This window comes from Cavia porcellus, unplaced genomic scaffold (genome assembly GCF_034190915.1).
Source record: "Cavia porcellus strain 051 isolate PalLab524CR breed Dunkin Hartley unplaced genomic scaffold, mCavPor4.1 scaffold_17, whole genome shotgun sequence".
NCBI lineage: Eukaryota > Metazoa > Chordata > Mammalia > Rodentia > Caviidae > Cavia > Cavia porcellus.
Genome location: NW_026947500.1, coordinates 51,150,372 through 51,177,899, shown reverse-complemented (window position 1 = coordinate 51,177,899; position 27,528 = coordinate 51,150,372). Strand labels below are relative to the sequence as shown.

Below are 27,528 nucleotides of genomic sequence, written 5' to 3'. Positions count from 1 at the left end.
TATTTGAATCAACTTTAAAATCTCGGGAAATCTGTGACTGCCTGGAATATTTCCCATGCAAGATGATACACTTAGTTACTGGACCAAAGAAGAAAAGTGAAGGGGAAAAAATGCCTCCTGATAAAGGTCATCTCCCAAAGACGATATTAAGTAACAGGATGTGGACTAGCTAAGTATAATTAAAGGGAAGAAAGGAGGATAACCAGGTCAAGTACTAGGGCTAAAAACTCTCAACCAAGAAAAAGAGACACACACAGAGATTCTTTCAGTAGGTGACAGACCAGTGGAACCAGAAGTCCTGAGAGGAAAGTAAGAGTAGGTAAATCATGACATAGGTCCTCTGCTAAGCCAATATCCTTTCACTTTCCCAGATGGCACTGCCACAGAATATCAAATCACTGATTAGTGGATGCTCCTTTCTCAACTCCACCAAAACCAGCAGGTACTCTGATGACCCCTAATGAGATAAACATACCCATAAACAGGGGAAATAAAAACCTGCTGGTCAGGAATGATCACTGATGACAATGTGCAGGACAAAAACATTAAGTATGGTAACCTGTCCACTGGTCCTTCATCTCCAGTATGAAAAGGAAGAGAGGAGAAGGGAGGGCGGAAGGAGAAAGAAGAAGGAGGGAGGAAAACAGAAGAATGAGAAACAATAAAGAAAATCAGTCCCTGAAGCCTTCAAATCCCAATGATTACAGAGCTTTAAAGAAGCAGGAGGGCCAGGGATATAACTCAGTGACACAGTACCTGCCTGGCAAGTGCAAAGTCCTGAGTTCAATTCCTGGTACCAAAAAAAGGCAAGAACTTTTGGTTGAATAAATGCAGCAGAAGATAAGTGGAGCAAAGTATGATACTTAGTCAAATCAACACCTTTGTCCTCAAAAAGAAACTGTACCAGCTCTCAGCTGTCACTCCTCCTGTTTGGAGAAAAGTATGTGGCTAAGAAAAGGAAATTTGTTCTCCATTCCCAACCATGTAAACCTATTCCCAGTAGCTATAATGTCATTGTCCTCCAAAACAAGGTCATCAGCCTGTCCAAAACCCATGGCTCTGAGAGTTCCTCTCCTGGAGCTGAGGCAGAGACAGAGGGGGAGACTGGACAGGTACTCCCTCAACCCAGGGACAGCCCACAACAAGTGGGAAGAGCTGTCGCCATGGGGCCTGAGGCGAGGAGATAGCTTTTCCTGGTGCTGACTGATGCTAAGCCAGGTCCCACACTGCTCCCTCTTCCCTGCACATGGTGGGCCCTCTCTAGCCTGGCCTCTACCCTCTCCCCGTATCCTGCTCCCCAGCAACAAGGTGCCTCCGTGGTCTCTGCGCTGCACTGCCCACCTGGCCTTGGTCTCCAGACACCTCACACACAGGCTCTCCACAGATGCTCAGCCAGCACCTGAAGACAGCAGCATCGCACCAACACTGACAAGCCTCTTTGCTTACTCGTATTTGCCTCTCACAATGGTACAAAGTCTGCAAAGACAAGTATTGATTAGGTCTCTTTGGCTCATTTTATGCCAGGGCACCATATACAGCAGGCTTTCAAATTCCTTTTGGATGAATGAAGATGTTTTACTTCAAATAAACACAAAGAGTTAAATGCCAGAAAAACAAATCAGCTCTCATTTTCATTTCTACACATTTTTCCTAATTGTGATCTCAGTCCATAGCTGGCATCTCCCGCGGCCTCACCTGCCCACGTGGCTGACAGCCAGAGGAGACACTCAAGTGGCAACAGTGCCCCAGTTTACAAAGTCGTCACCAGAGAGCAGAGCTGCGCAAAGGTTACAGAGCTCCCCCACTTTCACAAAGGGGCAGGAAAGAAATCAGATTGGCACTGATTTCTCTTTTAAAATAGATTCCTCTATTTTAAAAGTGTACTGAATATACAGCAGCCACTTCATTTCAATGAGATTTACTTTGCTTCCAATGAAATGGGAACTGCAGGTGCTCCGATAAAGCAAATGAAAAGCTGACCTAGTTTCCATAACCGTGTCCCATGTCCTAGACCATTGGAATAAATTTTGGTTTCTTAAAACACAAGCTCCCTAAAGACAACAGCATTCGCTCCACAAAGAGAACGCCTGATGCTGCACTGCACTCCAAGGCCGCACAACAGGCATGCACACACAACACTCAGCGTGCATCCTGGAGAAGCCGCTTCCTCTCCCCTCCCGTCAGGAAGCACAGTGAGCGATTAGTTAGGGAATGAAGAGGAGCACTGCACATGAAAGCTGAAAACTAATCTAAATACTACAAGAGGACATCGATCTCCTTGAGTTACAACGGTAACCCTAATACAGATCCAACAGAAATAAGCCAGAAGCAATACCCCAACCATCCTAACTGCAGCACGTAAGTATTATTCTAGAATAAGAATCAGAAAGCTCCAATATCAAACTATTACTGAGGCAAAGTGATACCCATGAAAACCACCAACCAAAGTGGGAAATGATAGAGCAGGAAAGCAGCAAAGAGAGACAAACGGAGACACCTCAGACTCAGGAAGGCAGACAAACAGGAGAAAACTATAAGGAGTATCTGGAGAGGAAAATGCAGGATAAAAAAAATGTAGGAAGCAGTCAGGTATGATGATACACACCTATAATTCCAGCCACATGTGAAGCTCAGACAGGAGGATGACCAATTCAAAGCCAGCCTGGGCAATCTATAGATACCTGCTCCAAACATAAAAGGGCTAGAGATGTAGCTCAGCAGCACAGCGTCAGAACAAGTGTGAGCGGGAGGCTCTGGGTTCAATCCTTACTCCTCCCACTAAAAAAAAATGCTGGGTGAGGGAGCTCTGCAAGAAGGCTATGGAGAGCCAACAGAAATTATTTTAAACACCACTCAGAACACCGGCTTCATGGGTTCTTAGTATGAAAAAAAAGGACGAGAGGGCTGGGGATTTAGCTCAGCAGCTTAAGTGCCTACCTGGCAAGCCTGAGGTTGTGAGTTCAATTCCTGGTACCAAAAAAAAAGGTGACAGGAAAGAAGGAAATTCCAGGCTGAAAGAAAGCTGAAAATTTCAGGCATGGCTGCCTCTCTCACACACACATCCCACAGGCCACAGCTTGGCTTTTGCACACGCAAGAGCAGATTCTTTTCTTAGAAGCACAGGAAGTACTATTCATGAAACTCAAAACTTCTACATGGCACAGTTCTGTAAATGTATAAATGTTTCCTGAACACAAAAAAGGGAATTTATTTCAAGAAAAGAGATAGTAAAAACCTCCCTTCATTTCTATGTGATTGTTTCCTGTACAACTACTCATAACTATTATCCTACCAACTCATCTGCACAAGTGAGGCTTTGAGGTAAAGAATCTGGTTCCAAATCAAGAATAGTAAACCCAAACAAAAGCTTTTTAAACCCAATGAATGGCAAAATTAGAAAACTAAAAAAAGGTCTGTTGGATACCAGCGTCTCTTCCTATAGTGTAGGTACCAAATGGTAGGAATCAACTAGTATTGCTAATTTTTCTTCTAAACTAAGTCTCATGAAATCATTAAGAACTGGGCATGGTGGCACATGCCAGTAATCTTCAGCACTCTGGGAAGCTGAAGCAAGAGGATTACAACTTCAAGTCCAGTCTTGGCAGTTTAATGAGCTCCTGCCTCAAAATGGAGGTCAAGGAGCCAGGCATGGGGCTGTAACCCCAGCACTCAGGAGGCTGAGACAGGAAGACTGCCAAGAGTTTGAGGACCACCTGGGCTACATAGCAAGTTCAAATCCAGCCTGAACTATGCAGTGAGATCTTGTTTCAATCAATTGATCAAATGATCAATGGGTTGTGAATGCAGCAGGATATAAAGAACCTGGGTTCAATTTCCTGTAGCACCAAAAAAAAGTAAAATGCTCAGGCTTTGCCACCTGTTTCTCTTCCCCTACATTCCCCTACATTCATACTTTACATTAATAAAAGTTACTCATTCTCAAATTGGGCGTGGTGGTACATGCCTGTAATCTCAGACCACAGGAAACAGGCAGAATGAACTAGAACTCCACACCAATGGGGGTTACACAATAGGGACCCAGTCTCAAAAAAAGAACAAGTTATCCCTTCTCATATCACCACTGTTTGGGACAACTCCACCCACATAACTCCTACTAAAAATGAAATTCTTCCCATGGAGAAACACATTGACCTACCCACGCAGGTAGCCAAATTACTCTACACTTCAAGGATCACATCGATCAGTGAATCCCAGGTTTTGGTGGCTTCCCACCGTTTGGTGTTTGGCACTGAGAACTGAACCTAGGGCCTTGCACATGCTGGGCAAGCATGCAGCAGCCCCAGCCCCAAATGGCAAATTTTGTGGGGCTTCTTTGGGAGACAGAGTCAATATCACCTTTTTTTTCCTTTCCCTTTTTGGCTGTTTTGTTTTCTCTTAAATCTCAGTTTTTGTTGCTGCTGCTTTCTTTTGGCAGTACTGGGGACTAAACCCAGAGCTTCACAGAGCTGCACCCCACCAGTTCTGACCTAGGGTTTCATGGAGTTCCCCAAACTAGCCTAGAACTTGCCGTCCTCCTCGTCTCAGCCTCCCAGCTACCTGGGGTTACGGACAAGCCCCACTATGCCCAGTTAAATGTTGGGTTTTAAAAGAATTTAAAAGCTATTCAAAGCCAGGTGTGGTGACACACTCCTGCAATCCCAGCACTTGGGAGGGCAAGGCAGGAGAACTTTGAGTTCGAGACCAGCCCACATCACAAAACCATCTCAAAGGCAAGAGCAAAAAAAGACATGTAGCACACAAAGTTTGAGCCCATTCGTTGTTCTACTATGAGCTGCTCACTGCTCATGAGTTTTACGTACTTCACCAACTCACTGTCACAACAGAAACAGTGTCACTGCCACCACTTCACAGGGATTAAACTCAGCGCAGGCCAGGCTCAGAACCCACCTCCCTGCACTGTGCAGCTTTCCAATTAGAGATCACCTTGGGGTCAGCACAGTGAGGAAGGGGAATAATGATCCAACACTGGAGGCAAAATACTACATGGCATCTAAGTACACAGAGGTGAGCAGAGTTACTGTGCTGCCCTTGCAACTCTGCTGCAAACCTGAAATTAAAACTTAATAATCACTTTTAGCATCACACAGTGAGCCATGTTTTCTGAAAATCACAACCAAATTACCCACTGCTACCAGCACCTATTCCCTAAGAAAACTCAGAGCCAGGCATAGGGGTACGCACCATAGTCTCAGCTACTTGAGAGACTAACACAGCAGACTGCGTAAGCCCAGGAGTTCAAGACCAGCGTGGACAACACAGTGAAAGCATGATGAAAGAAAATCTTCAGATGGTGGGAGTGGTGGCACACGCCTGTAATCTCAGCACTCAGGAGGTTGAGGCGGGAGGATCGCTGAGAGTTCAAGGCCAGCCTGACCTGCATAGTGAAAATCTGCCTCCGAGATTTAGTTCAGCAGCATAAGCACCTGCCTTGCAAGCAGGCTGTCATGAGTTCAATCCCCAGTACCAATAAAAAAAAAAAAAAAAAAGAAAGAAAGAAAATCTGCCTCAAAATGACAAAAAATTTTAAAAAATAAAAACTCTCTGGATCCCTACATCGCTCTACTATGTGCCTGATCTGAACTGCCCATCCCCTGGGCAAACTGAGACCACAGGGCTCACTGGAGATCAGAATCTCTCACTCTGAGGAGCATCGTCCCCAAATTAGGCCAGGTCTTCAGAGCTTAGTATCCAATAATCAACAATACACAATTCCAAATGATAGGGAGGGGTTTAACTCAAAAACTGCATTATCACAGCAAAATTCAAATTAATCACACCCTAGTTCTCCTCTTCTTCCTGTGACCTCCAGTCAGGCTTCTTTCCAAGCTCCATGGAACCCTCAGAGCAGCATGCCAGAGGCCTGGTGCCCTGTCCACATGGCAGGACACCTAGCCCTCCTCTGAGGAGGGGTAGCCCAGCTACCCATGGTGCATTCTTTTACGCAAATTCCCTGCTGGTACTAAATTACCTCTGAAAACTAAGTGTGGTTCTGAAACTCATAAACTTCCCAATATACTTCATGAACAAAAGCTCCCAAAGTTCCATGGCTGAAGCAGTGATTAGAAAAATATAATTAAAAAACTATACATACATATACATATATACATACATGATGACATCAGTGCCTGGGGATGAGTTCAGTGGCAGTGCACTTGCCTAGCAGACACAAGACCTGGAACTCAATCCCCAGCACCACAAGAAAAAAGAATAATAACAACAATAATAATACACTGTCTTTAAAACACTGAGCTTATTAATGTTCAACACTCTCAACATCTTTATATTTTTATCTGTTTGTTGTTTTGTTTTTGAGACAGGATCTCTCAATGTAGCTCAGGCTGACCTGAAACACAGGGTGATCCTCCTGCCTCAGCCTCCCAAGTGCTGGGATCAGAGGCAAGCTCTTTATACTTCTATTAACAGGTGCAAAATCATGCATTCCAGTCAGGGCAGAAAGCACTGCCTCCCACAAAGCTTTACATCACATGGGAATTTTACTAATTTCCATTGTGTTGCTTCCTATCTCAGCTTGCTTCCAAGCCGTCTACACCAGTCTCTGAGATTCCCATCTAGCGCCTCGGGTAACTGAGAGGAGGCTGCTCAGGGACACTGGGACATGTGCTACAAGGACGCAGATACAGGATAGTATCACACCCAGGCAATTCAGTCAGGAGGGAAACACAACAAAGTAAGACAGACAATTCTAACACACTACGACAATATATTATTTGAACACAAGCCCCTTGAGTTCAAATTGATCCTTGTGTTCAAACACATCCCTGAACACAGCGCAGCAATAACACAATTCCAAAGAAAATACCTGAAACTTCCCTGGAAGAAATTTCACTGATAAGCAAGTGAAGTCTGAAACAATTCTGGGAAGTTGAAGAAATTAGGGTAGGTAGGGAAGTTGAAGAAAAAGAGGTGCAGCATAAAGCTCCGTGGTAGAGCACTTGTCTAGCACGCACAGGGCCCAGGGTTCTACCCCTAGCACCTCAAGGGAAAAAAAAAATGCTATTAAAAAGCCAGGTGCAGTGGCAGAAACTGGGAGGATGAGGCAGGATTCCAAGTTTGAGCCTTACCTAGGCCATTCAGTACTTCCCAAGTCACTAAAATTTAAAAAAGGTTAAGGATGAAGGGCTAAGGATGTAGCTCTGTGCAAAGACACAAGGATCAGTGGGACATGGGTATCATATATGGGAAGATCCCTCTCTAAAGGTTAAAATAATATCCATTTGAGCACAGTCAGTTCCCCATGGCACTAAGGGAAATGGATCTTTTATATACATTATCCCAACCCAAGAGGTAGAAGGCTGGAAATCTATGACCTTTCCTGAGCTATGACACATCTTGCAAGGGTTCATTTTAGTTCGGGCTGTTACTTCCATTTCTTCTGAACAAGGTCTGTGCTAAATCACTGTTTAAGTCCATGGGACTCTGTAGTTAGTCACCAGGGTACATCCTGGCTACCACCATTCATAAACAGTAAGATTTTCAGCAAACCTCAGGCTTCTCTCAGTCTCAAATTCCCTTTAAAAAAATTTTTTTTTCAGAAATTAAATAGTTTATGCAAAATGCAGAATCAGAGAGGGGGAGGCCAAGGACAGGAGGGCCAGCAGGCCCCAAAACAGAAAGCAGTCACTTACTGGAGCTGATCACTTTGTTATTGCAGGTGACAGTAATCTACGCTTACTTCATTTGCATCCATCCTATCTCACCATCCCTGGAGAGCAGCTACTTCATAAATCCAGACTGGTTGATAATTAATTACTCAGAGCTTTCATTTTTAAATTCCCCAACAGTCTGGATTTCACAGCAGCTGAAGGAACGTGCTCTTGCCCCTTGCCTGCCCATCACCGGATCCAGAGAAAGGAACTGCAACTCCACCGCCCAGAGACTCCACCTGGAAGAGACCTCCACCTTACCCACATAACAAAGAAACCAACACTGTTCCTGTGGAGGCAAGCAATAGGGGAAACTGCACAACTCAAACCCTTTTTTTTATTCATCATTTTTTTACCCCAAATTAAAGTGAGGAGCAAAATTTTTAGATTACAAAATAAAAGATTTACTTGGCAGCCCTTCTTATCAATTTCAGAAAGAACTGCTGGAGGTTGGGTAAAAGATAAATCTTCCATCTTATCACCCCAAGGCTTTCTCCTCCGCACCAATCAAAACAATGCCTCAGTTCAGTTCGGGGAGACGGTGCTAACTCCAACGCTCAAGCCATACAAAGCCCGGTGTCGACAGTTGGACCCGAATCACCATCACTCAGCCATCCAGAACCTATTTTCAAACTGCCTTTGTACTCCTCCTTCAGACTCCTGCCCCCCCCCCCAAAGGTGGAATGGGAAACCGATGCTCGGCAGCAGCAGCAGGACCAAACCCCAGCCCCACCGGGACACCTCTCCTGTCCCCAGTTGGCCGAGGACAAGGTAGGGATAACAGGCAAAGGGAAATCTGAGGAAAATTAAACCAGAGCTGTAGCCCAGCACACTGTCTGCACTGCCTTCTTTCTTTCCTTTTAACTGAGTTGTTCTGAGATCCAGCCATCGAAATGTTCCTGTACTCTAGCCTAGATTATACTGAAAGAAACAAAGTTCTGCTTTTTCCTGAAGCCACAACCTCGCAAGGATGAAATCATCTCTCAAGAAATGCTCTCATGCTACCCAGAGAAATTCAAGGAAGTGTTCTAGCTGAGGCAGACTGGGGGCAGGAGGGAGGGCAAATCAGAAGATTATTAAAGGTACACAGCACTTTACAGCAAATGAGCAGCTTACCCAAGAAACCTCATCTAGTCACGGCTAGAGCAGTGTCTCTTCCAGCTACAATTTTCAAAGGAGGAAGAGAACACCCTAGTTTCCACCGACCCATGAGTGGACTATATAATTATCTAGAATCAGTACTTTTGCAAAAATGTATTCACAGAAACAAAAATCAAACACATCTTCAGGTTAAATGCAGGATACGACAGCACTGCCTTTGGTGCTAAAAGATTTATGATTTGTGGTATATTAACAAAACAAAACCTTGCCTTCAAAAAACAACTTTCGGTTGGTTTAAAAATAAAAGACTCCCCTCATGCTTTGTCAAGTATGTCTAAAACACAAAATCTGTGCTTTCTCTCAGCCTAACAGCCCTTTCAGACCACGGGCTGGACATATCTCCAAGTGTGCTGACGCTTTTCCTAGGTAAGGAAAAGTGTGAGCAGATTTCCTATTCCTGTAAGCACAGAGAGCAAAGGCTCCTGGCTTTCGCACCTGAACCTGGAACGCATCCACACACCTGGCCACCGAGGAGAGGCGGCAGTGGAGGACTCCGGTGGCCGCTCAGCGAACACAGGGCAGTTTGTTTTCCTTTATGAAACAGGGCAGGGAGGCTCCCACCCGCTGCACCTGGAGAAGTGAGAGAAGGATCCACCCCGGAGCACCAGGGCTGAACCCCATCTGGCCACGCAAACTCTCAGGAGGAAAAGGCAGCACTGTATATCCATGCTGCCAAGCTCCCCGCAACTTTCCTTCTCCACAAAGCAATGGTAAGAGGAAAACAAGTTCTGAAACATATGAAGAGCCATCTGTATAACGAGCTACTGACCCGGACAAATTCCTTTCCCAACCCACACGCAACATGCCAAAAAAAAAAAACAACTTTTGATTTGGCCTGTGAAAACAAAAGTGTTAGTTTGATCCAGAAAAAAATACATAACATAAAAGAACACACCAAAATGTACATTTATACCACTTTTCTTACCCTCTGGTTCTATTCTTCTCCTTGTATTAGATGGAGTATTTAGAAAATTTTATCTCTGTTTAAAACGATAAAACACCAAAATTCCCCCAGAGTATTTAAAGTAGAAAGGAAAAATAACTGCTTCAAAGTCACCCATCAGCACAACAGACTCACTCCCGTCCTTAAATTCCCTCCCGTTACCGGCAGACAAAAATTCACTTCTCTGCCCATCTGTACGCCCATCAAAAAGAAATAAAATAAAAATAAAAAAGGCACACACCTCAAATGTGGACTCCTAAATGCCGGTCCCTTAGGAAAGAAACCCCAGGCGCAGCCAATGTGCTGAGCAAGGCAGATCCAGCCAGGCAGCTGATTTTCACCACTGCTTCCTCCTTTCAGGCTCTTTCCTGATCTTCTTTTTCTCCCTCTCCCTCTGTCTTTTTTTCCCCTCAGATCCAACACCTAAAATGGAAGTTGCACCCAGCCAAAGGCAAGGGAGCCTGGGTGGTGACAAACTGATCTGGCAGCCCTGCCCCCTCGCTTTCCTAAGTGATGTCAGCCCCTACGAGCTTCCAATAGGAGCCGGGCATAAATCAGGGAGCTGACTGTATCCAATAGGAAACTTTATTATAGGAAATTAAAAAAAAGAGGAGGTGAGCCGGCGACAGGAGGAAGTTTTATATATATATATATATTTATTTATTTATATTTAAAGGATGGACCCCATGGTCTCGGAGAGACACTGTGGAGCGGCAGGTGGGAATGCAGGCACAGCGTTCTCAGAGTGGCCCCGGAACCCAGCTACTCTGCCACAGGACTCCCGCTGCTCCCACGGCCCAGCCCAGCCAGCAACAGAGCTGCTGTATTTGCCGGCTGCTGTTTGCCTGGTCGATTTCTACTCCACAGCATTTTCCCAAGGGAAGGCGAGAAAGGCAGGCGAAAGAGACCCCAAGGTGGGGGCTCCCTCCCTCGGGTTGTTGGGATGGTAAAGAGCAGCCGAGCTAGGGAGGAAAGCAGGGTTGAGCTCGGCACCAGCCTCAGCATCAGTAATCCGAACTTGAGGGAATCGGACCCCACCGGCTGCTGAAGAAAGTCGCTGTCTTCCCACTGGTCCCAAATGAGCGAAAAAAGGCAGATTTATGGGAGAGAGTACATGGGATCCAATGAACAGGCAGTCGGCCTAGAACAGGTAACACACAGGTCCAGGAAGTCCTACAGCAGAAGATTCGGTTTCTTTGCCAGCTCGGGCTTATGACTCGCTGGTTCACACCTTTTCCCACACAAGCTCCTAAACAAAGACCTTCTGGGCGTGTTCTTTCTGAGTGCAGAATCGCAGAATCGGAATCCTTCTGCTGTGTCCTTTAACTGTCAGGCCATGCAGCACAGGAGAGTATGTTCTACCTGCCAACACCACCAGTACTGTACAGCGATTAGCTGAGACCACACACACAGGAGGATCCAGGGTACAGTGGTCTTCTAATGTGCTGAGAATCTAAAGCCTACATGAAGTTTTCATAACCCAGGATTGTGATGCCAAGCACAGTTCTGCAGGCAGATGGCCTGGCTTCAGACTCCGCCTCTGCCCGTGCCAGGACTCAGGGGCATGCGCTGCTGTGTGCCCTGGGCCACGTCAGACAATCTCTGACCCTTGCTTTCCTTACCTATGAAGCAAGATAATCACTGTATCTCTATCACAAGTCTGTCTTGGCCTGGTATGCTGTGGCACACCTGAAATCTCAGCAGTCTGACAGCTTGAGACAGGAGGACTGCAAATTTGAGCCCAGCCTGGACAACTTAGCAATTTAGTGAGACCCCCATCTCAAAATAACAACAACAAAAAAAGGGCTGGGGATACAGATCTGTGCAAAAAGCCCAGGACTCAAACCCAAGGACCAAGGAACAAACAAACAAGGACTGTTATAAGGATTAAAACGCACATTAAGGGGGCTGGGGATTTAGCTCAGCAGCATAAGCACCTGCCTTGCAAGTGTGTAAATGTGTGGTCATGAATGTGAGTTCGATCCCTGGTACCGATTTAAAAAAAAAAAGACAAAAAAATGCGTATTAAGATCATAAAACATGCATATAATAGGAGTTCACTGTGAACACAATGGGCTTCTCCCCCACACCAGTCTGACTCCAAAGTCCAGCTCTTCCTGCCACCTTCCTCTGTGATCAGGATAAGGGCAGAATCCCTTGTTCCTTTCAAGGCAGCATACATGTTCACCATGCATTACAGCAGCACTAACCTGGTGTGCCTGGTCCTTACCCATCTAACCCAGAAGCCCCTCCACCTCAGCACATATGAGGAACACACCTGTCAGGCTGACCCAGTCAGTATCTACTCTTCCTGTGTGGTCTATAGACTTTTTGTGGGTTTTTTTGGTGGGGGAGACTTGAGACAGGGTCTCACTATATAGTTCAGCTTGGCCTCTACCCTACAGTGACCCTTCTCCCTCAGCCTCCAAAGTGCTGGGTTTACAGCAATCCACCACCAAGCCTGGCTTGACCTATGGTTTTAAAGGCCCAACTTGGCTGAGTGTGGTGGTGCATGTCTGTAATCCCTACACTTCGGAGCTGAGGCAGGAGGATCACTGTAAGTTCAAGACCAGCCTGGGTTACAAAATGAGCTCAAGGCCAGGCTGACCTGCATAGTGAGACTCTGTTTCAAAAAAAAAAAAAAAAAGACCCAACTTATCTGCAGTTACTACACACCAGACAAGCATTACAGCATTTGTCTGATGGGTCTGATAACAAATTAGAATGGGAAATGAATACACTATTACAAAGATAATAAATAACTTTTAAATCTCATTACCCAAGAATCTTTTATTATTTTTATTAGGTATCCTTTACTTCTTCTCTCCTTCCAAAGCAAATTCAAAAGCCAAAGATGATCACTAAATCCAAAAATGAGCAACTAAAATGAAGAGACACTTCTCAGAAGACAAACAGCCAAGAAATACATGAAATGCTCAGTATCGCTGACCGTTCAAGAAATGTAAATTAAAACTGAAATTCCAGGAGCTGGGGGTTTAGCTCAGCGGCGTAAGCGCCTGCCTTGCAAGCAGGCGGTCTGAGTTCGATCCCTGGTACCGATAAAAAGGAAAAAGACAAAAAAAAAAACTGAAATTCCATCTTACTCCAGAATAAATGACTATCAATAAATCAAATAATAGGGCTGGGGATGTAGCTCAGTGATACAGCAGTTGCTTAGCATGCACAAGGTCTGTATTCAATCCTCAGTACTGAGGAAGGAAGGAAGGAAGGGAGGGAAGAAAAAAAGAAGGAGGAAAGGAAAGGAAAGGAAAGGGCAAGGAAGCAGTAATAAAAAAAAAACGTGGTGAGGTTTCTAGCAAGGCTTCTGTCGGGGAAAGGAACCTTTCTTTTTTTTTTTTTTTTTTTTTTGTCTTTTTGAGACAGGGTCTCACTATGCAGTTCAGGCTGGCCTTGAGCTCACTTTGTAGTCCAGGCTGTTCTCGAACTTGCAAGGATCCTCCTGCCTCAGCCTCTTGAGTGCTGGGATTATAGGCATGAGCCACCAGGCCCAGCTGAAAAGGAACCTGTCCACCCTGATGGTGGGACTGTAAGCTAGTACTGCTATGGAAAGCAGTATGGAGATTCCTTCAAAAACTAAAACTACAAATTCCTTTGTGAGTGGGGAAGGCAGGAAGGGTGGAGGGCAGGGTAGAGAGATGGGGAAAAAAAGAAACAAGTTACATTATGTACAGGAACAAATTCTCTATAATGGATACAATCATTATGTATATCTAAACTGTACTAATAAAATCTAATTGGAAAAAAAATGTTAAGGGCAAAAATATACAATAAAAGCAGCTTCCTATGCCTCAGAGATTAAAACCCCAGCTTCTCTCAAAGCTCACAGCATCTGCTACCTCATTGTTGGGGTGTGCTTGCAACCTTTTGCAAAAGTAAAAGCTTTGAGAAAAAAAATAAAACTAAAAATTCCATTCAACCCAGCTGCTCCCCTTCTATGTATCTCTCCAAGAGAATTACAGATATCCTATACCCAAGACCATATAGACCCATGTTTACAGCAGCACAACTCATAATAGCTAAATCCTGGAAGCAGCCTATGTGCCTATCAACAGATGAATGGATAAAGAAATGTGGTATTTACACTACTTTGCCATAAAAAACGATACACGAGTCATTTGTAGGAAAACAGGTGTATTAGATGAACTAACAATATTAGGTGAACTAAATCAGACACACAAGCTTAAATATCGTATAGTTTACACGAGAAAGTATAAATGAACCAGGTGTGGTGGTGGACAGCTATACTCCCATCACTTGGGAGGCTGAGGTAGGTGGATCACTGCAAGTTTTAGACCAGCTACAAAGTGAGCTCAATAGCAGCCTGAACTGCACAGCAAGACCCTGTCTCAAAAAAAAAATTTAAAAATAGAAAGTATAAATGAAGAGTAAAATAAAACATAATAGAAAAAACAGAGAGCTAGATCTTTTGCAAAAGGAAAGGAACCAAGAGATGGAAGGAAGAAGGGAGGTAGAGGGAACATAAAATGAATCAAGATGGCTATGTATGTGAACCAACTCCTCACAAGTAAAACAACCTTTACGTACTGCAAACAGGGACTAATAAAATAAAACTCAGGGCTGGGAATGTGGCTGTGGTAGAGCTCTTGCCTTGCATACATGAGGCCTTGGGTGTAATCTGTAGCATCGCAAAAATACATACATACATACATACATACACACATACATACAATTAAGTTAAAATTAAAAAAGACAAAGATAGCTGGGTGTGGTGGCACATACCTGTAATCCCAGCATTTGGGAGCCTGAGGCAAGAAGATCCCTTCAATTTGGAGGTTAGCCTTGGATACAAAGTGAGTTCAAGGCCAGCCTGAACTGTATAGTGACACCCTGTCTCAGAAAGACAAAAAGAACAGAAACAAAACAAAAAAAAAAAAACCCTACCACACACACACACAAAGATGAATGCCAGACTTATGACATCAGCACAAGAAATGCTTGCTGATTTCATTGGTGCCTAAAGTCGTATTCCAGAACCTTCCATGATTTTCCAGAGATGGAGTGACCTCGTTTACTCCACAAGACTGCTTGCAACTTGCAAGTGTCTTGCTTTTTTCTTGAGTGTGTGTGGGTGTACGCTCAAGCGCACACACCCATCTCACCAAGAGGTAAGGTCTTCGAGGCTGTACACAGCCCATTCTTACACATAGTGTCTCTCTAGAGCACACCCCTGCACCTCGTAGTCAGCAATAGCTGGGTAAGAGAGTGAAGTCTCTTTGTCTAGTAGTTATGCAATCCTGGGTAAGTCATTTAACATGAAAAACCTGTGGCTAACATTCCAAAGCAAACTGCATAAATCAAAAACATATCAGTTAAAAAGATGTTAAAATTTAACTGTACCTGAAACAGCTATCTCTAATCATTAATGCTCCCTGAGAGACAAACTATACACAGTGAATTGGAAATAAAACTGGTTCCACTAGAGCTATTCTGAGTATCTTCTGGGAGCCAGGACCTCTACTAAATGGCAAGGATAAGACAGACCAACTTCTTGTTCACATAAAGCTTACATTCCAAGGAAAAGTAAACAGAACGGTGTGACCGGTACTTCCTAGTGGTATGATCCAGGCCCTGGATGCAATCCCATCACCAAAATATACATTTTTTAAAAAGATAGTGGCTTCGAGTTTGCTCTGTATTAAATGTCAGGGACAGACTCTACAAAAGTGACAGTTCGGTTGAAATCCAAAGAGTGAGAAAGTATTAGCAGTGATGACCCCAGGTATAGGGCTGAATCACACTGGACCCAGCAGAGGGTGCTGAAAATGAGGATGGAGGGGTGGCCCTCGATTCCCTAGAGAAAGTAAACCAATACAAGAAAGGATTTTAGATTTAAAAAAAAAAAGTGAGTCCACTACTTCTCTGAAAATTAATAGAAAGCCAAGGGTGGTGGCACTGGCCCATAATGCTAGCATTTGGAAGTCTGAGGCAGAAAATGGGAATGCAAAGACAGCCTGACCTATACAATGAGTTCAAGGCCATTCTGAACTACACCATAAAACCCAGTCTATAAAGCCAAACCAACAAATGTATTTAAACTGAGGGAAAGAGAGGAATAAGGGCTATCATACTTATACCCTCCTCACACCTCTGCAGAATTGCCTGTGGGGAGAATTAGGATACAGAGGACACTGTGTCAGAGAAGGGAGTTGGAACACTTAATTCTTAGGGAGAGAAAAGGCCTCTGCTTTTTTTTTTTTTTTTTTTTGGTGATACAGGGCCTTCACACTGAGCTACAGCCCCAACCCTTTCTTAGTTTTTATTTTGAGACAATGTCTTGCTAAGTTGCCCAGGCTGGACTTAAACCCGTGAACTTGTGATCCACCTACCTCAGCCACCTGGAGTGCTAGGATTACAGATGTGCTCCAACACACTGGCTCTTTGGGAGTTTTAAATAGAAAAATGACATTATCTGAATCACCATCTGAAAGAGTTTGTAAACAGATTTATGCAACAAATGAACTAAAGAGGAAAGAGTGAAAGCAAGACAGATGGGAAGGCCACTGCACCGGTCAAGTTGCAGTGATAGGGAGTCACAAGCAGGTACCACTGAGATGGGCAGAAGTCAATAAACTAAAAGTAGGTTTTAAATTGGCCAGGCATGGTGGCATACACCTGTGACCCAGCCCTCCGAAGGCTGAAGCAGGAGGATCACTGTAAGTTCAAGGCCAGCCTGAGCTATATAGAGAATTCAAGGCCAGCCTGAACCACATAGCAAGACCCTATCTCGAAAGAAAGACAGACACACACACACAGTGATGCACACTTATAATCCCAGCACTTTGAGAGGCTCAGGCAAAAGGATTCCAAACTGAAATTCTGCATGAGCAATTTAATTTAAAGAGTGATTCTGTCTCAGAGAGAGAGAGGTTTCAGACATACAGTTATGTTTTCTGTTTTCTTTGTTTCTCTTTTATTTGTACACATGGAACATTACATTCAGTGCTAGGTCTTAAAACACTTAAAAGTTTAAGTTCCCCACCCATAACCATAACCACATTACAAACACAGAAAATCAAAATACCATAAAATGGTGTAAGAATAGGGAAGAACTGAAATGGGAATTTTTTTTAAAAATCTGTGTTTCAGTGTTTAACGAAGAAACAGGATCCTGAGTTTCATTCTTAGAACCATGAATGAAAGAAAGAAAGAAAGAAAGAAAGAAAGAAAGAAAGAAAGAAAGAAAGAAAGGAGATCTGGGCTTGGTGGCATAACCTGTAATCTCAGCATTCTGGAGGCGGAGGCAGGAAAATCACTGCAAGTTCAGGATCAGCCTGGGCTACAAAGGGAGTTCAAGGCCAGCCTGAACTGCATAGTGAGACCCTGTCTCAAAAACACAAAAGAGGGGAGAGAAAGGAAAAAGAAAGAAAGAGAAGAGGGAGGGATGAAGGAAGGGGGAGAGCTGGGTATAGGGTACATATTTGTAATTCCAGCTACTGAGGAGGCTGAGGCAAGAGGATCACAAGTTCAAGGCCAACCTGTGCAACTTAGCAGGGTTTTGTCTCAAAATAAAATTTAAAAGGCAAGCACATGGCTCAATAAGCTCAGTTCAACTGCACCCTAAATAAATAAAAAATAAAATAATCACATAGGGCAGAGAGCTGTGCCATGATGATTCTAGTTATAAAACTATAAAAGACAAAAAAGAAATGAAAAAATTAACTTCAAAAACACACTGGCCATCTGTATGTGTACAAAGGAAAACAAAATATCTTTACTCCTTTCTACCCTCTGGTGGCTACATATCTAAGGAACTTTCCTTATTATGTTGTTTTGAATGCCATTTTCAGTATTCAGGATTGAACACTAGAGTTTTACACTGAGATATATCTCAACCCTTTTTCAATTTTACTTTTTCAGTTTGAGACTAAAACTAAATTCCCCAGGATGGGCTTGAACTTGGAATCTCTTTGCCATGACAGATGTGAGCCACCACTCCCAGCTCCAAGACTGAAGCCATAAAAAGAATAGTTTTATCATTCCATTTAGAAATCCTACAGACACAAGAAAGTGTCAAATTTTTAAAAAGACAAAAAAATAGCCCAAACCAAGAATCAAGGCCTCTCTATCACCTGACAATCAATTGAACCTCAATAGCAATACATTAATGAGGGGAAGTGATACTGGAATTTCCTTGTTCTGTCACAGAATGAGCCACACTGAAATTCCACCTGTTCAGGCTGTTCCTGAGTTGAGAGTAACAGATGAATCAACAAACAATTGTTCTGACTTGTTTTCCTTGTGTGCATGTGTACACATGTGTGTTGCCACTGCTGACATCTAAAGTCTGTCCCCCTTCTGGTAAGTTTTACATCCTTCCTCTTCAAAATATGACAACTGCAATGGAAAATGTCTTCTGTTCCTGTTTACTTTTCATTTTAAGAAGTGAGACCTTAAAGTAAGGAAAAGACCGTATGACTTGGAAATGTGCTCACCAGTTCAGCCGACCCACTCAAATTCTTCTGGGGGGCAGGAGACATGACAGAGACGTAGAACCTCCCAACCACTGAGCTATAGCTCCAACCTTCAAGTCCTTCGGGGAAAAGATGTCAGATATCAATAAAGACATGCTAGAAGCCAGGAAAGATGGCGCACGCCTATCATCCCAGCATTCTGGACAGCTGAGGTAGGAGGATCACAAATTCTAGCCCAGTTTGGACAATTTAGGGACTCAGCAAAATCTCCGCCTCAAAACAAAACAACAATAAAATGTTTTTAAAGGGCTGAGGATGTAGTTCAGTGTGAAGCCCTGGGTTCAAGCCCAGTACTAGGGGCCCCGCCCCTTTGAGTATGCCATACTACTCACCCCTGTACCTTTAGTTCCTTGCTCATCCTCTTTGAGGCATTTTCCTTTCTATCTCCAGATGGCTTCAGCAGGGCTGTAGATTCAGTCATCGTGGCTCACAGCTGGATGTCACTGGACCTCTAACGGAGGGACACATGGGAGAAGAATGCTGTCATATGTACCAAGGCTTCGCATTCTTTGTAAATGTTTTATTCTGAGACCACTTAATTTTTATTATCACCTCTGAAAAACAGCTACTTTCAGACAGGACCTGTACTCAATAAACCATCTGTGTGGATGACACAGTGATGGACTCCTGTAATCCCAGCACTGACGAGGCTGAGGCAGAAGGATATCCATTAGTTTAAGGGCACCCTAGGCTACGTAGGGAGTTCAAAGCCAGCCTGGACTACAGGACGAGACCCTGTCTTTTTTTTTTTTTTTTTTGTACCAGGGATGAAATTCACGAACTTGCACTTGCCAGGCAGGTGCCTATGCCACTGAGGAAAATCCCTGGTCAGAAACGTCTCCAAAAAAATTAATTAATTAAATTATCATTATCACGGTGGGGGGGAGATTTCTGCTACTTCTGTGAGTCATGGGTTCTCTGAGACTGGAGGCTGGAAGGCAGTTAGTGAAGACCTGAGCTGGGTGTGCTGGCAGAGGCCTGTAATCCCAGAACTGGGAAGGCTGAGGCAGGAGGACTGCTGTGCTTTAGAGGCCAGCCTTGGCTATATAAGTGAGTTCCAAACCTGCCTGCATTACATAGCAAGACTTTGTCAAGAAAGAAAGAAAAAGAAAACTTGAATTAGGACCAGGGTGTAGTTCAGTGGTGGAGGCCCTGGGTGACCCTGGCATCACAAAATAAATAAAAGAACCCTGAATTCAGACACTCATCCAAAGACCTTGCACCTCTGGCCTTGGAAGGTCTAACTTGGAGATAAGGGGCAAAGTGCAAGTGGAGGCGGCCAGGGAACCTGGCCTCTCTGAGGCCTCACTTGACCTTGGGCCAAGGTCATTTGGCACTTCTTTGCGGGCGCTGTCGGAAATGTCCTTCTACAGCCTTGGAGCCCACTCTGTTGGGGTGTCCTGCCCTTCCAGGGTGTTCCCATCGAGGGCCAAGAGACACGGGACGGCTCCTGCCACAGCCGTCTCACCAGGCAGCTACCCTACCTCTCCCGGTGCTGCCATCTTCTCTCCACGCTCTGTGTCCTCGCGCTGCACCTCCCGCCCAAAACCCTCTTTACGCTCTGATTGGCTCTCCCAGGAGACCCTGACCAATGGGAATGGCGCAGCTAGGTGGACGCACCAGCGCGTGGAGGAGGGAGAACGTCACCCCGTGACGCACACTGTGTCAGGGCACGGCAGAGGTGTGGCAGGGGCCGCGAGGACAGGACGTGGGCTTCCCCAGGCCCACGCGGACCCAGCGCCTCAGGAAGGCACTGCACTACCCTGTGGCCGCCAGAGACGCCTAGAGGGTGCGCCCTGTGTTCGGGCCTCGCGACCCAACCTTCCCGGCAGCCCTCGCGCTGCTCGCGCCGCGTCGCCCGCGGCCACGTGCGGCCCCGACGCCGCTTCCAGCCACCCGGCCCGGGTGCTGGGGTGGGACCTGCGGCAGGGCACGGGGCTGAGCTAGGCGGAACGAAAGCCCCAGCCCCGGACGACAGCAGGGCGCGCCCACTGCAGAGCGACTCCAGGTGGGCATTCCTGCGGCTAGGCTGGGCACCCCCTGGAAGTGCGCCGTGCACGGTGCCTCGCACCGCGTCGCGGAGGGCAGCAGAATCGAGTCTAGCCTGTTTCTGTGACAGAATCTCACCGTGTAGTCTGGGTTGGCCTTGAACTTGCAGCAACCCTCCAGCCTCAGCCTCCCATGTGCTGCGATTCAGGTGTGCACCACCGCCACATTTTGCTTGAGCCTGCCCTTTTAAATTTACCTTTCTGCCCTTTTGTCTCCTGCTGGTGTGGGCAGGATCTGTGCGGGCCCCAAGTGCCACCTTACAGAGCCCTCCCGTGAGTGTGGGCCTTGGTGCTGAAGCTCCAGAAAGGCCAGAGACCCAGGGGTAGGCTTTCCTTTGTGTTCCACAATACGGTGCTTTCCAGGCCTGGCTCCACAGTAGCTGGGTGATTAACCAGGTAGACAGACTGCAAGAACATACTTTTGCCACCCAGGAATTGATCAGGCAAGGTTTGAGCCTGAACAGATGAACCAAGGATGAAGGTGTCCTTATTTCATTTACAGCTTTCACGTGCACCCTCTGCTGGTTAGTGTGGAGCGAGCTCCGTGATAAGAGAGTGCATGTGACTTTCTAGAGGCCAGTGCCAGTATCACATCCTCAGTGGTAGGCTGGGGACCTAGCTCAGTGGGCAAGTGGGAGCCTAGCACGTGTAAGGCCCGCAGTTCAGTCCCCAGTGTCGCACACATACAAAATGCCAAATGGAGGTTCGGACCCATGGAATGGGAAGTTGAGCCAGCAAAAATGTGAGAAAAGATGAATGATAATAGCAGCCCCCCCCACACTGTGCTAAGTGATCTTACCTATATTAGCACACGTAATTCTTAAAACACTCCTACAGGTAAGCTCTGTTATTATTCCTGTTTCATGGATAAGGAACATGAGACTCAAAGACGTTAGGTCACATGTGTTATACAGCCAGGCTAACAACCTGGAAGCCAGGCCCGGTGACAACATGCCTGTCACTCCAGCATTTTGTGAGGCTGAGGCAAGAGAAGTTGGGAGCCCTGGGCTACTTAGCAAGTTACTGAGGTCCTGTCTCAAATTTAAAAGGGCTAGGGATAGAGTTCAGTGTAAAAGCTCTGGGTTCAGTCCCAGAAAAAAAAAACATTTTGGATTCAAATCTAGGTTTATTTTTCCCACATGTAATTTCTACAGGAATGTTTTTTCCTTGAAATACAACTTCTGCTCTGATGTTTCCTCAACTCATCCTATTACCGTCTATCAGAATTTCCCTACTATTTCAAAGGTCAAAGTAAAGCATAACTATGCCTCTGAAATATATGATTTCACCTGCAGAAATCTGATCTGTAAAAACCAAGATATCATCTTCAGAAACTCCCAACATGTGCTCTCCTGCCAGTTCCAAAATTCTCTACAGGAACCCCCGGTTTCTCCACTTGGCCTTTCTGCAGCTCCATCACCAGCAGCAGAGTGGTGTGTTCTGTGATGTCCTGCTGCAGGCCGAAGGTAAGACTGTGGCGGGACTTAGCCAAAACCAGCATGAAATGGGATGAGTTTAAGGCCAGGGTAAAGGGCAAAGGCAGAGAAATGTTATTATCCCCCCAGTGCTATAAACTATTTGGTAAAGAGCTTTTTGCTTTTAGGACAGTTACTGTTTTCAAGAGTGAAACTGTAAGTATGATTTTTCTTTTTCTTTTCTTTTTGTTTTGAAACAGTATCTCATAATACATACTCCAGGCTGGCCTTGAACTTATGTTACCCAGACTGGGCTCAAATTTGCAGTTCTCCTGCCTCAGCCTCCTGAATGCTGGGATTACAGGCTTATACCACATCAGGCTTTGTTTTGTTTTGTTGTGTTTTTTACAATGAAATTAATTGTAAAATTTTGTAAGCATAGGGCCAGGCGTGGTGGCTCATGCCTGTAATCCCAGCGCTCGGGAGGCTGAGGCCCTGCAGATCGTTGCGAGTTCGAGACCAGTCTAGGCTACAGAGTGAGCTCAAGGCCAGCCTGAACTGCACAGCAAAAACCTGTCTCAAAAAGACAAAAAAAAAAAAAAAAAAGAAAGAAAGAAAGAAAGAAAATTCTGTAAGCATAAAAATTCTCTAAAATGTGGTTAATAGCCTAGTGGTGTAGTTGTAAAGAGTAGGTTAGCATATGTTAAGCAGTTAGAACAGTGCTTTTAATGTACTAACCACAATATAAATGTTAGATGACACTTACATTTTCTTGTTTTCTTTGCACAGTGTTGCTTAAATTTTTTTTGTTATTTCTAAATGGGGTGACTCTTATTTGTTGATGAAGCAAAAAATGTATAACTTATTTCCACCCCTTCTCTTCACATGAAAATGTTAAATCAGCATGAAGTAGACCATGGTATACTGTAAAAGACTCAAAATTAGTAGTCAGAGGCCCTGGATTTACTTTCTATTTTGTTACTTAGTTACTGTCAAATGAGCAAGTAAATTCATCTCTGTGGAGCACAGTTTCTTCATCTTCTGTGCATGGTAGCACACACTAGTAACCCCAGCACTCTGGAAAGCTGAGGCAAGAGAAATTCCAAGTTAAAAATAAGAAAGAAACAAAAGGATTATGACGTTATATAGTACCCTCAGTTTGCAGAATCTATACAGTGTAGTAACTCATTTGAATCTAACAGCTGTGTGAGGTAAGTAGTGTTACATGATTCTAGTTCTAGAGATTGAATTGAGGTCTTCAGTTAAACGAATTGTCTGTTGGTTCTTTTAGTAGGTATGCAGCCCAGATTCATTTCTTTCATTCAAAATAAACACAATAATCACCAGGTGTAGGGGTCCACATCTGTGACTCCAGCTCTTGGGGGGCTGAGGCAGATTGCCAGAAGTTTGAGGCCAGCCTGGACTGCACAGTTTCAAAAAACAAAACACACACCAGCTCCCTGTTGGATGCTACACACTCTGCTAAAGGGGAGACATCAAATAAGCAGTGCAGGCAAGTAACTTACAATACATACAAAAATTAATTGGTAGAAAAATATAGGCTGAAATAGGGTCACAGAGGAGCACCCTTCAGAGATCTGAGGCAGCTAGAGAAAGGGTGCAGGAACCTTTCTTGGAGGAAAAAGCCCGTTATGGTAATGTGAAGGACAAGCAGAAATAGGAAGGATTTCTCTGGACCAAGAGAAAGACACATACAGAGATGCAGAATTGTGTTCCAGGCTTGTGGGCCATTCACTGTGGCCGGAACACACTTGGAGGCAAGTCACAGTGAGGGCTGGAGGAGCCAGCAGTCCTGCTGGCCTTGAGGCAGGAGGTCTTGCTCTCAGAAGAGCTGTGAGCCAGAGTTCCCAGTCAGATTCCCATTCAGAAATGACACTCAGGCTGATTAAGAATCACTGCAAGGTCACAGAGCCCAAAAAGGAGACTGCTTGGAATCCAGGAGAGGATGGTGACCAGAAGTAAGGCACTGAGAGTGGAGAGAAATGTGTGAGCTTTTGAAGAGAATTTATAAAACTTACTGGAGTTATTAAGAGCGTGGACTTCAAAGCTTACACCTGCTTCTACCTAAGAATGGCCATGTTACTCAGCTGTGTCTCGGTTTGTTGCCCTACAGTACTAGTAGCTACTTCACAGTGCAAACAGATTGGATTAATTCTGGTGCAACCCTTAGGACAGTGCCTAGGGACATATGATAGTCTTTTTAAAATTGCTCTTTGAGCTAGGTACGGCGGCATACACCTCCAGCACTCAGGAAGCTGATGCAGCATCATGAATTCAAGCCAGCCTGAGTTAGAGGCGCTATCTAAAAAACAAAAAAGGTATCATGGAGAGTAAGGGAGAGAAGAATTGACTTCTAGTTTTCAGGCTTGGACTACTGGATGAATGTGGTATCTTGCTTTGAGGTAGAAAATGGGGGAAGTTTGGGGGAATGATACGATGAGGTTTTTTTCTTTTGTTAGTTTTTTGAGACAAGTTCTTGCTATGTAACCTGGCTGGCATTGAAATCTTGGCCATCCTTCTGCCTCACCTTCCTAAGTACGGGCATTACAAGGATGCACCACCATGCTGTTTTTTTCTTTTTATCAAGATCTGGTCTGCTGTGTAGCCCAGGCTGGCTTCAGTCACAATCCTCCTGCCTCAGCCTCTGAAGTCCTAGGGTTACAGGTGTGTGCCTGAGTCATTTTCTAGGAAGGGGACATGTCTGCTCTGAGGAAAGCCGTCTGTGGAGGACCTGGGCTGGGGGAGCGTCTGAGCCTCAGACAAGCCTGCGTGCCCACGAAACAAAAAGGTGGCTTGGAGCAGGCAGGGTTAAAGCTCAGAAGGGAGCCTTCCATCAGCCACCACGGACCTCCGTTTTCATTAGGTTATGAGCTGCTGCTGGGACAGCTTTTGAATTCTTAGGCAGGTCTATAAAAATGGACTGGCAGGCACCGCGTCGAGCTGCTTGGTTTCCAGGGCCAGGTGTCCTCCAAAGGCAGGGGCTAGGAAAGTACAGCCCAGGCTGCAGAGGACCTAGGGCTGGTACTCTCCTAGCCCGGGCTGGAGGGAGGCTTCAGTTCTGGTTCCAGGACAGAACAAGTTAAACCAGAGGGAGTGGCAGGAGGTACAGGCCGGCAGGAGTCTCCTGTTCCTGGGGTCTGCAAGGTGGGGAACCTCGGGGAGGGCGGGTAGGCACTAGGGGAGCACGGATCTGCTTGGAGGCTCTGTGTGCCAGGCCCTAAGTGTGACAAGTGTGTGGCTTTCCCCAGGTGAGGTGGTCCCAGCACACTGCTGTGTCCTGTCAGCCTGCAGTCCCTTCTTCACAGAGCGCCTGGAGCAGGAGAGACCTGCACCGGGGCAGAAGGTGGTCCTGGAGCTGGGGGGTCTGAAGATCCAGACCCTGCGAAAGCTGATAGACTTCCTGTATACATCAGAGATGGAGGTGTCCCGGGAGGAGGCCCAGGACGTGCTGTTGGCCGCCCGCCAGCTTCGTGTGTGTGAGCTGGAGTCCCTGCAGCTAGAGGGGGGAAAGCTGGTAAAGGCCCCAGCAGGCAGAAGGCTGAACCGGGAGTGCCTGCAGCCCAGCCCCGGGCCCAGTTCCACCAGGATGCCAGCTTCTGGCCGCTCTGTTTCAACACCACTGCCTTCTCTGCAACCTCCCAGGGCAGCAAGGGCAGAGCATCGGGGGAAAGCAGAGGGTCCCCCAGAAGAGGGCACCCCACTGGGCGCAGAGCACGTCCCAGGCACACTGCTGCTCCAGGGCAAGGCCAGAGTTGGCCAAGTTCCACAGGGGGAAGGCTCGGCAGGCCTCAGCCAAGAACCTGGGGCTGACAAGCAGGACCCCGTGCCCCAGCCTACGGAACCGGCCCGAGCCTGCCTGTATCCTGTGGAGCAGCAGCTGCTGCCCAGGAAAATCAGGCTGAGCCGCTCAAAGCCGCCTCCCAGTGGTGGTGCTGCTGGAGCTCCCAGTGCACTGCCTGCTGCCCCTGGCCGGCGACTCTGGCGGGGCAGGGTGAACAGAGAAGCGGTAGAGGACAGGCAGAAGCCAGGCAGGGCCAGTCCTCTGCAGAACACCCCCACACCCTCTACGCCTGGTAGGCTGGGTGGGGGCAAGAAGCGGAGCCCTGAGGCCTTGGCACCAGGCCCAGAGCTTGCAGAGGAGGGCCAGGTCAGCAGAGTAAAGCTGCGGAAAGTGGTCAACGGTACCTGCTGGGAGGTGGTACAGGAGCCACCCCGGGCCCCCAGGAGCCCCAAAGAGAGCCCCCAGACACACATTCCTGGAGACATGGGGCAGCATTCAGGAGCCTGGCTGTCCCCCACCAGTGAGCAGCAGGTGTCTTCTGCTGGCATAGAGCTGTATCAGGACTCGCCTGAGGGCACTGGTGTGTTGGACGTCATGCTGGCCTCAGGCCGCTCCCCAGATCGGCCTGGGGTGGGGCGGGCATTTGGGTCCAGCCCTGAACTGTTGAGCAGTGAGCCCATGCTGAGCAGTGACCGCAGCAAGCCCTGTGCCTTCGGGGGTACCCTGCGTGGACAGCGCTGTGACGGCATCTCAAACTCCGTGGCCACCAGCGAGCTGGAGGACATCCTCGACTTGGTGCTGTGCAGCTCAGACATGGGGCCACCTGTCAGGTCCCCTGAGAGCCCAGGGGCTGAGGGCTGCAGAACCCCGAGTTACCACCTGACAGGCGGAGGGAACTGGATGGAAGCAGCAGAATGGTGCTTGCCAGATCTGGAACTGTGGTCCAAAGAGCTGGAGGGACTGGAAAAGGAGCCTGGCAGTGAGCAGAGAGAGCCAGGGGACCCCCCAGACACCCCCACCATGCCTTCCGAGGGGAGGGAAGGCCAGGCACTTCCATCAGGCGGCACTTGGACTCCAGATCTCAAGTTCACCATCTCCCAGCTGACGGATGATCACACCAGTTCCCCTGGAAACCCCTCAACACCAGGCTCAAGCTGGACAGGGGGTGGGCTGGACACAGGGCTGGCTGTGTATGAGGAGCTGTGTCCTGCTCTTGGGACAGACCCTGGCCAGCCACCCCCCAACTCTGAGGATGAGGATATTGACGTGGGGGACTGGACAGCAGAGGCCAGGCTGGTGTCCACCAGCTTCCCCTCAGTGTGGCCCGACCCATCCTCGGAGTCAGAAACGGAGGTGGACATCCTCACATAGTGGAGGGGGATCAGGGAGTGCTGGACAGCAAGAGGCCCCTTCCCACACATGGCCAGTGCCTGACAGCACAGGATGGCTCGCCTGGAGCCGCCACCTGGGCCCTGGAAGCCAGGCAGAAGTCCAGGGAGAATCACAGGTGGAAAGCTAGGACCCTGACACACTTTTATTCTTTGTAATTTCCCAGTTAGTGACAGGTCAATAAATTGTCCCCAAGTCTAGTGGGCCCTAGGTACCAGTTTAGGATACGTCTGGCCTGGCAAGTAGGAGGAGCTGCAGGTAGTGTCCTCCCTCTGTGCAGGGCTCCACTGGGGCCTTAGGCACACCATGACAGACAGATGGCCAGCACTGCTCACAGGTTCCGTAGCATACCAAAGGGCCAGGGAGATCCACTTGTCATCATTTCCAGGAAGTGAGTCAAAGGTACAGTTGCTTTTTTAAACTTAATTTCCTTTGCTGTCTTAGTTTCTGCAAGTACTTTCTTTATATGCTTCACCTGTGGCCCTATGAATTCCCAGCCAGGTGAGGACTTTGGGCTGCAAAAAAAAAAAATAAAAGGCTCACCAACCCCGACATCCCTTAGCGTGATTTTT

General features: G+C 46.6%; 2 protein-coding genes across 8 annotated transcripts in view; one reads left to right on the top strand and one right to left on the bottom strand.

Moving 5' to 3' along the window:
* The window catches only part of Ctnnd1 (catenin delta 1), a 45,300-nt gene extending 35,031 nt beyond the window's left edge, over positions 1-10,269 (bottom strand). For 6 of the 7 annotated variants that reach the window (XM_013146459.3, XM_063228138.1, XM_013146462.3 and 3 more), the window contains exon 1: positions 10,031-10,269. The gene's annotated coding sequence lies outside the window, so the exon portion shown is untranslated. The remainder of the gene's footprint in view (positions 1-10,030) is intronic. The other variant, XM_013146465.3, reaches the window with a different exon arrangement.
* A 9,900-nt stretch (positions 10,270-20,169) lies between these two features.
* On the top strand, positions 20,170-27,403 carry Btbd18 (BTB domain containing 18). The gene is made up of 3 exons (XM_003464314.2): positions 20,170-20,310; positions 21,646-21,816; positions 25,035-27,403. Exons 2-3 carry the CDS (start codon positions 21,693-21,695, stop codon positions 26,936-26,938), a joined length of 2,028 nt encoding a protein of 675 aa, XP_003464362.1. The 5' UTR covers positions 20,170-20,310; positions 21,646-21,692; the 3' UTR covers positions 26,939-27,403.
* Positions 27,404-27,528: the final 125 nt, after the last annotated feature.

Bases quoted from the DNA above. Each gene is read 5' to 3' on its own strand.
- Btbd18 (XM_003464314.2), top strand. From the start codon at position 21,693: ATGTGCTCTCCTGCCAGTTCCAAAATTCTCTACAGGAACCCCCGGTTT. The intron at 21,817-25,034 runs GTAAGACTGTGG...GGCTTTCCCCAG, and splicing joins TGTCCTGCTGCAGGCCGAAG to GTGAGGTGGTCCCAGCACAC.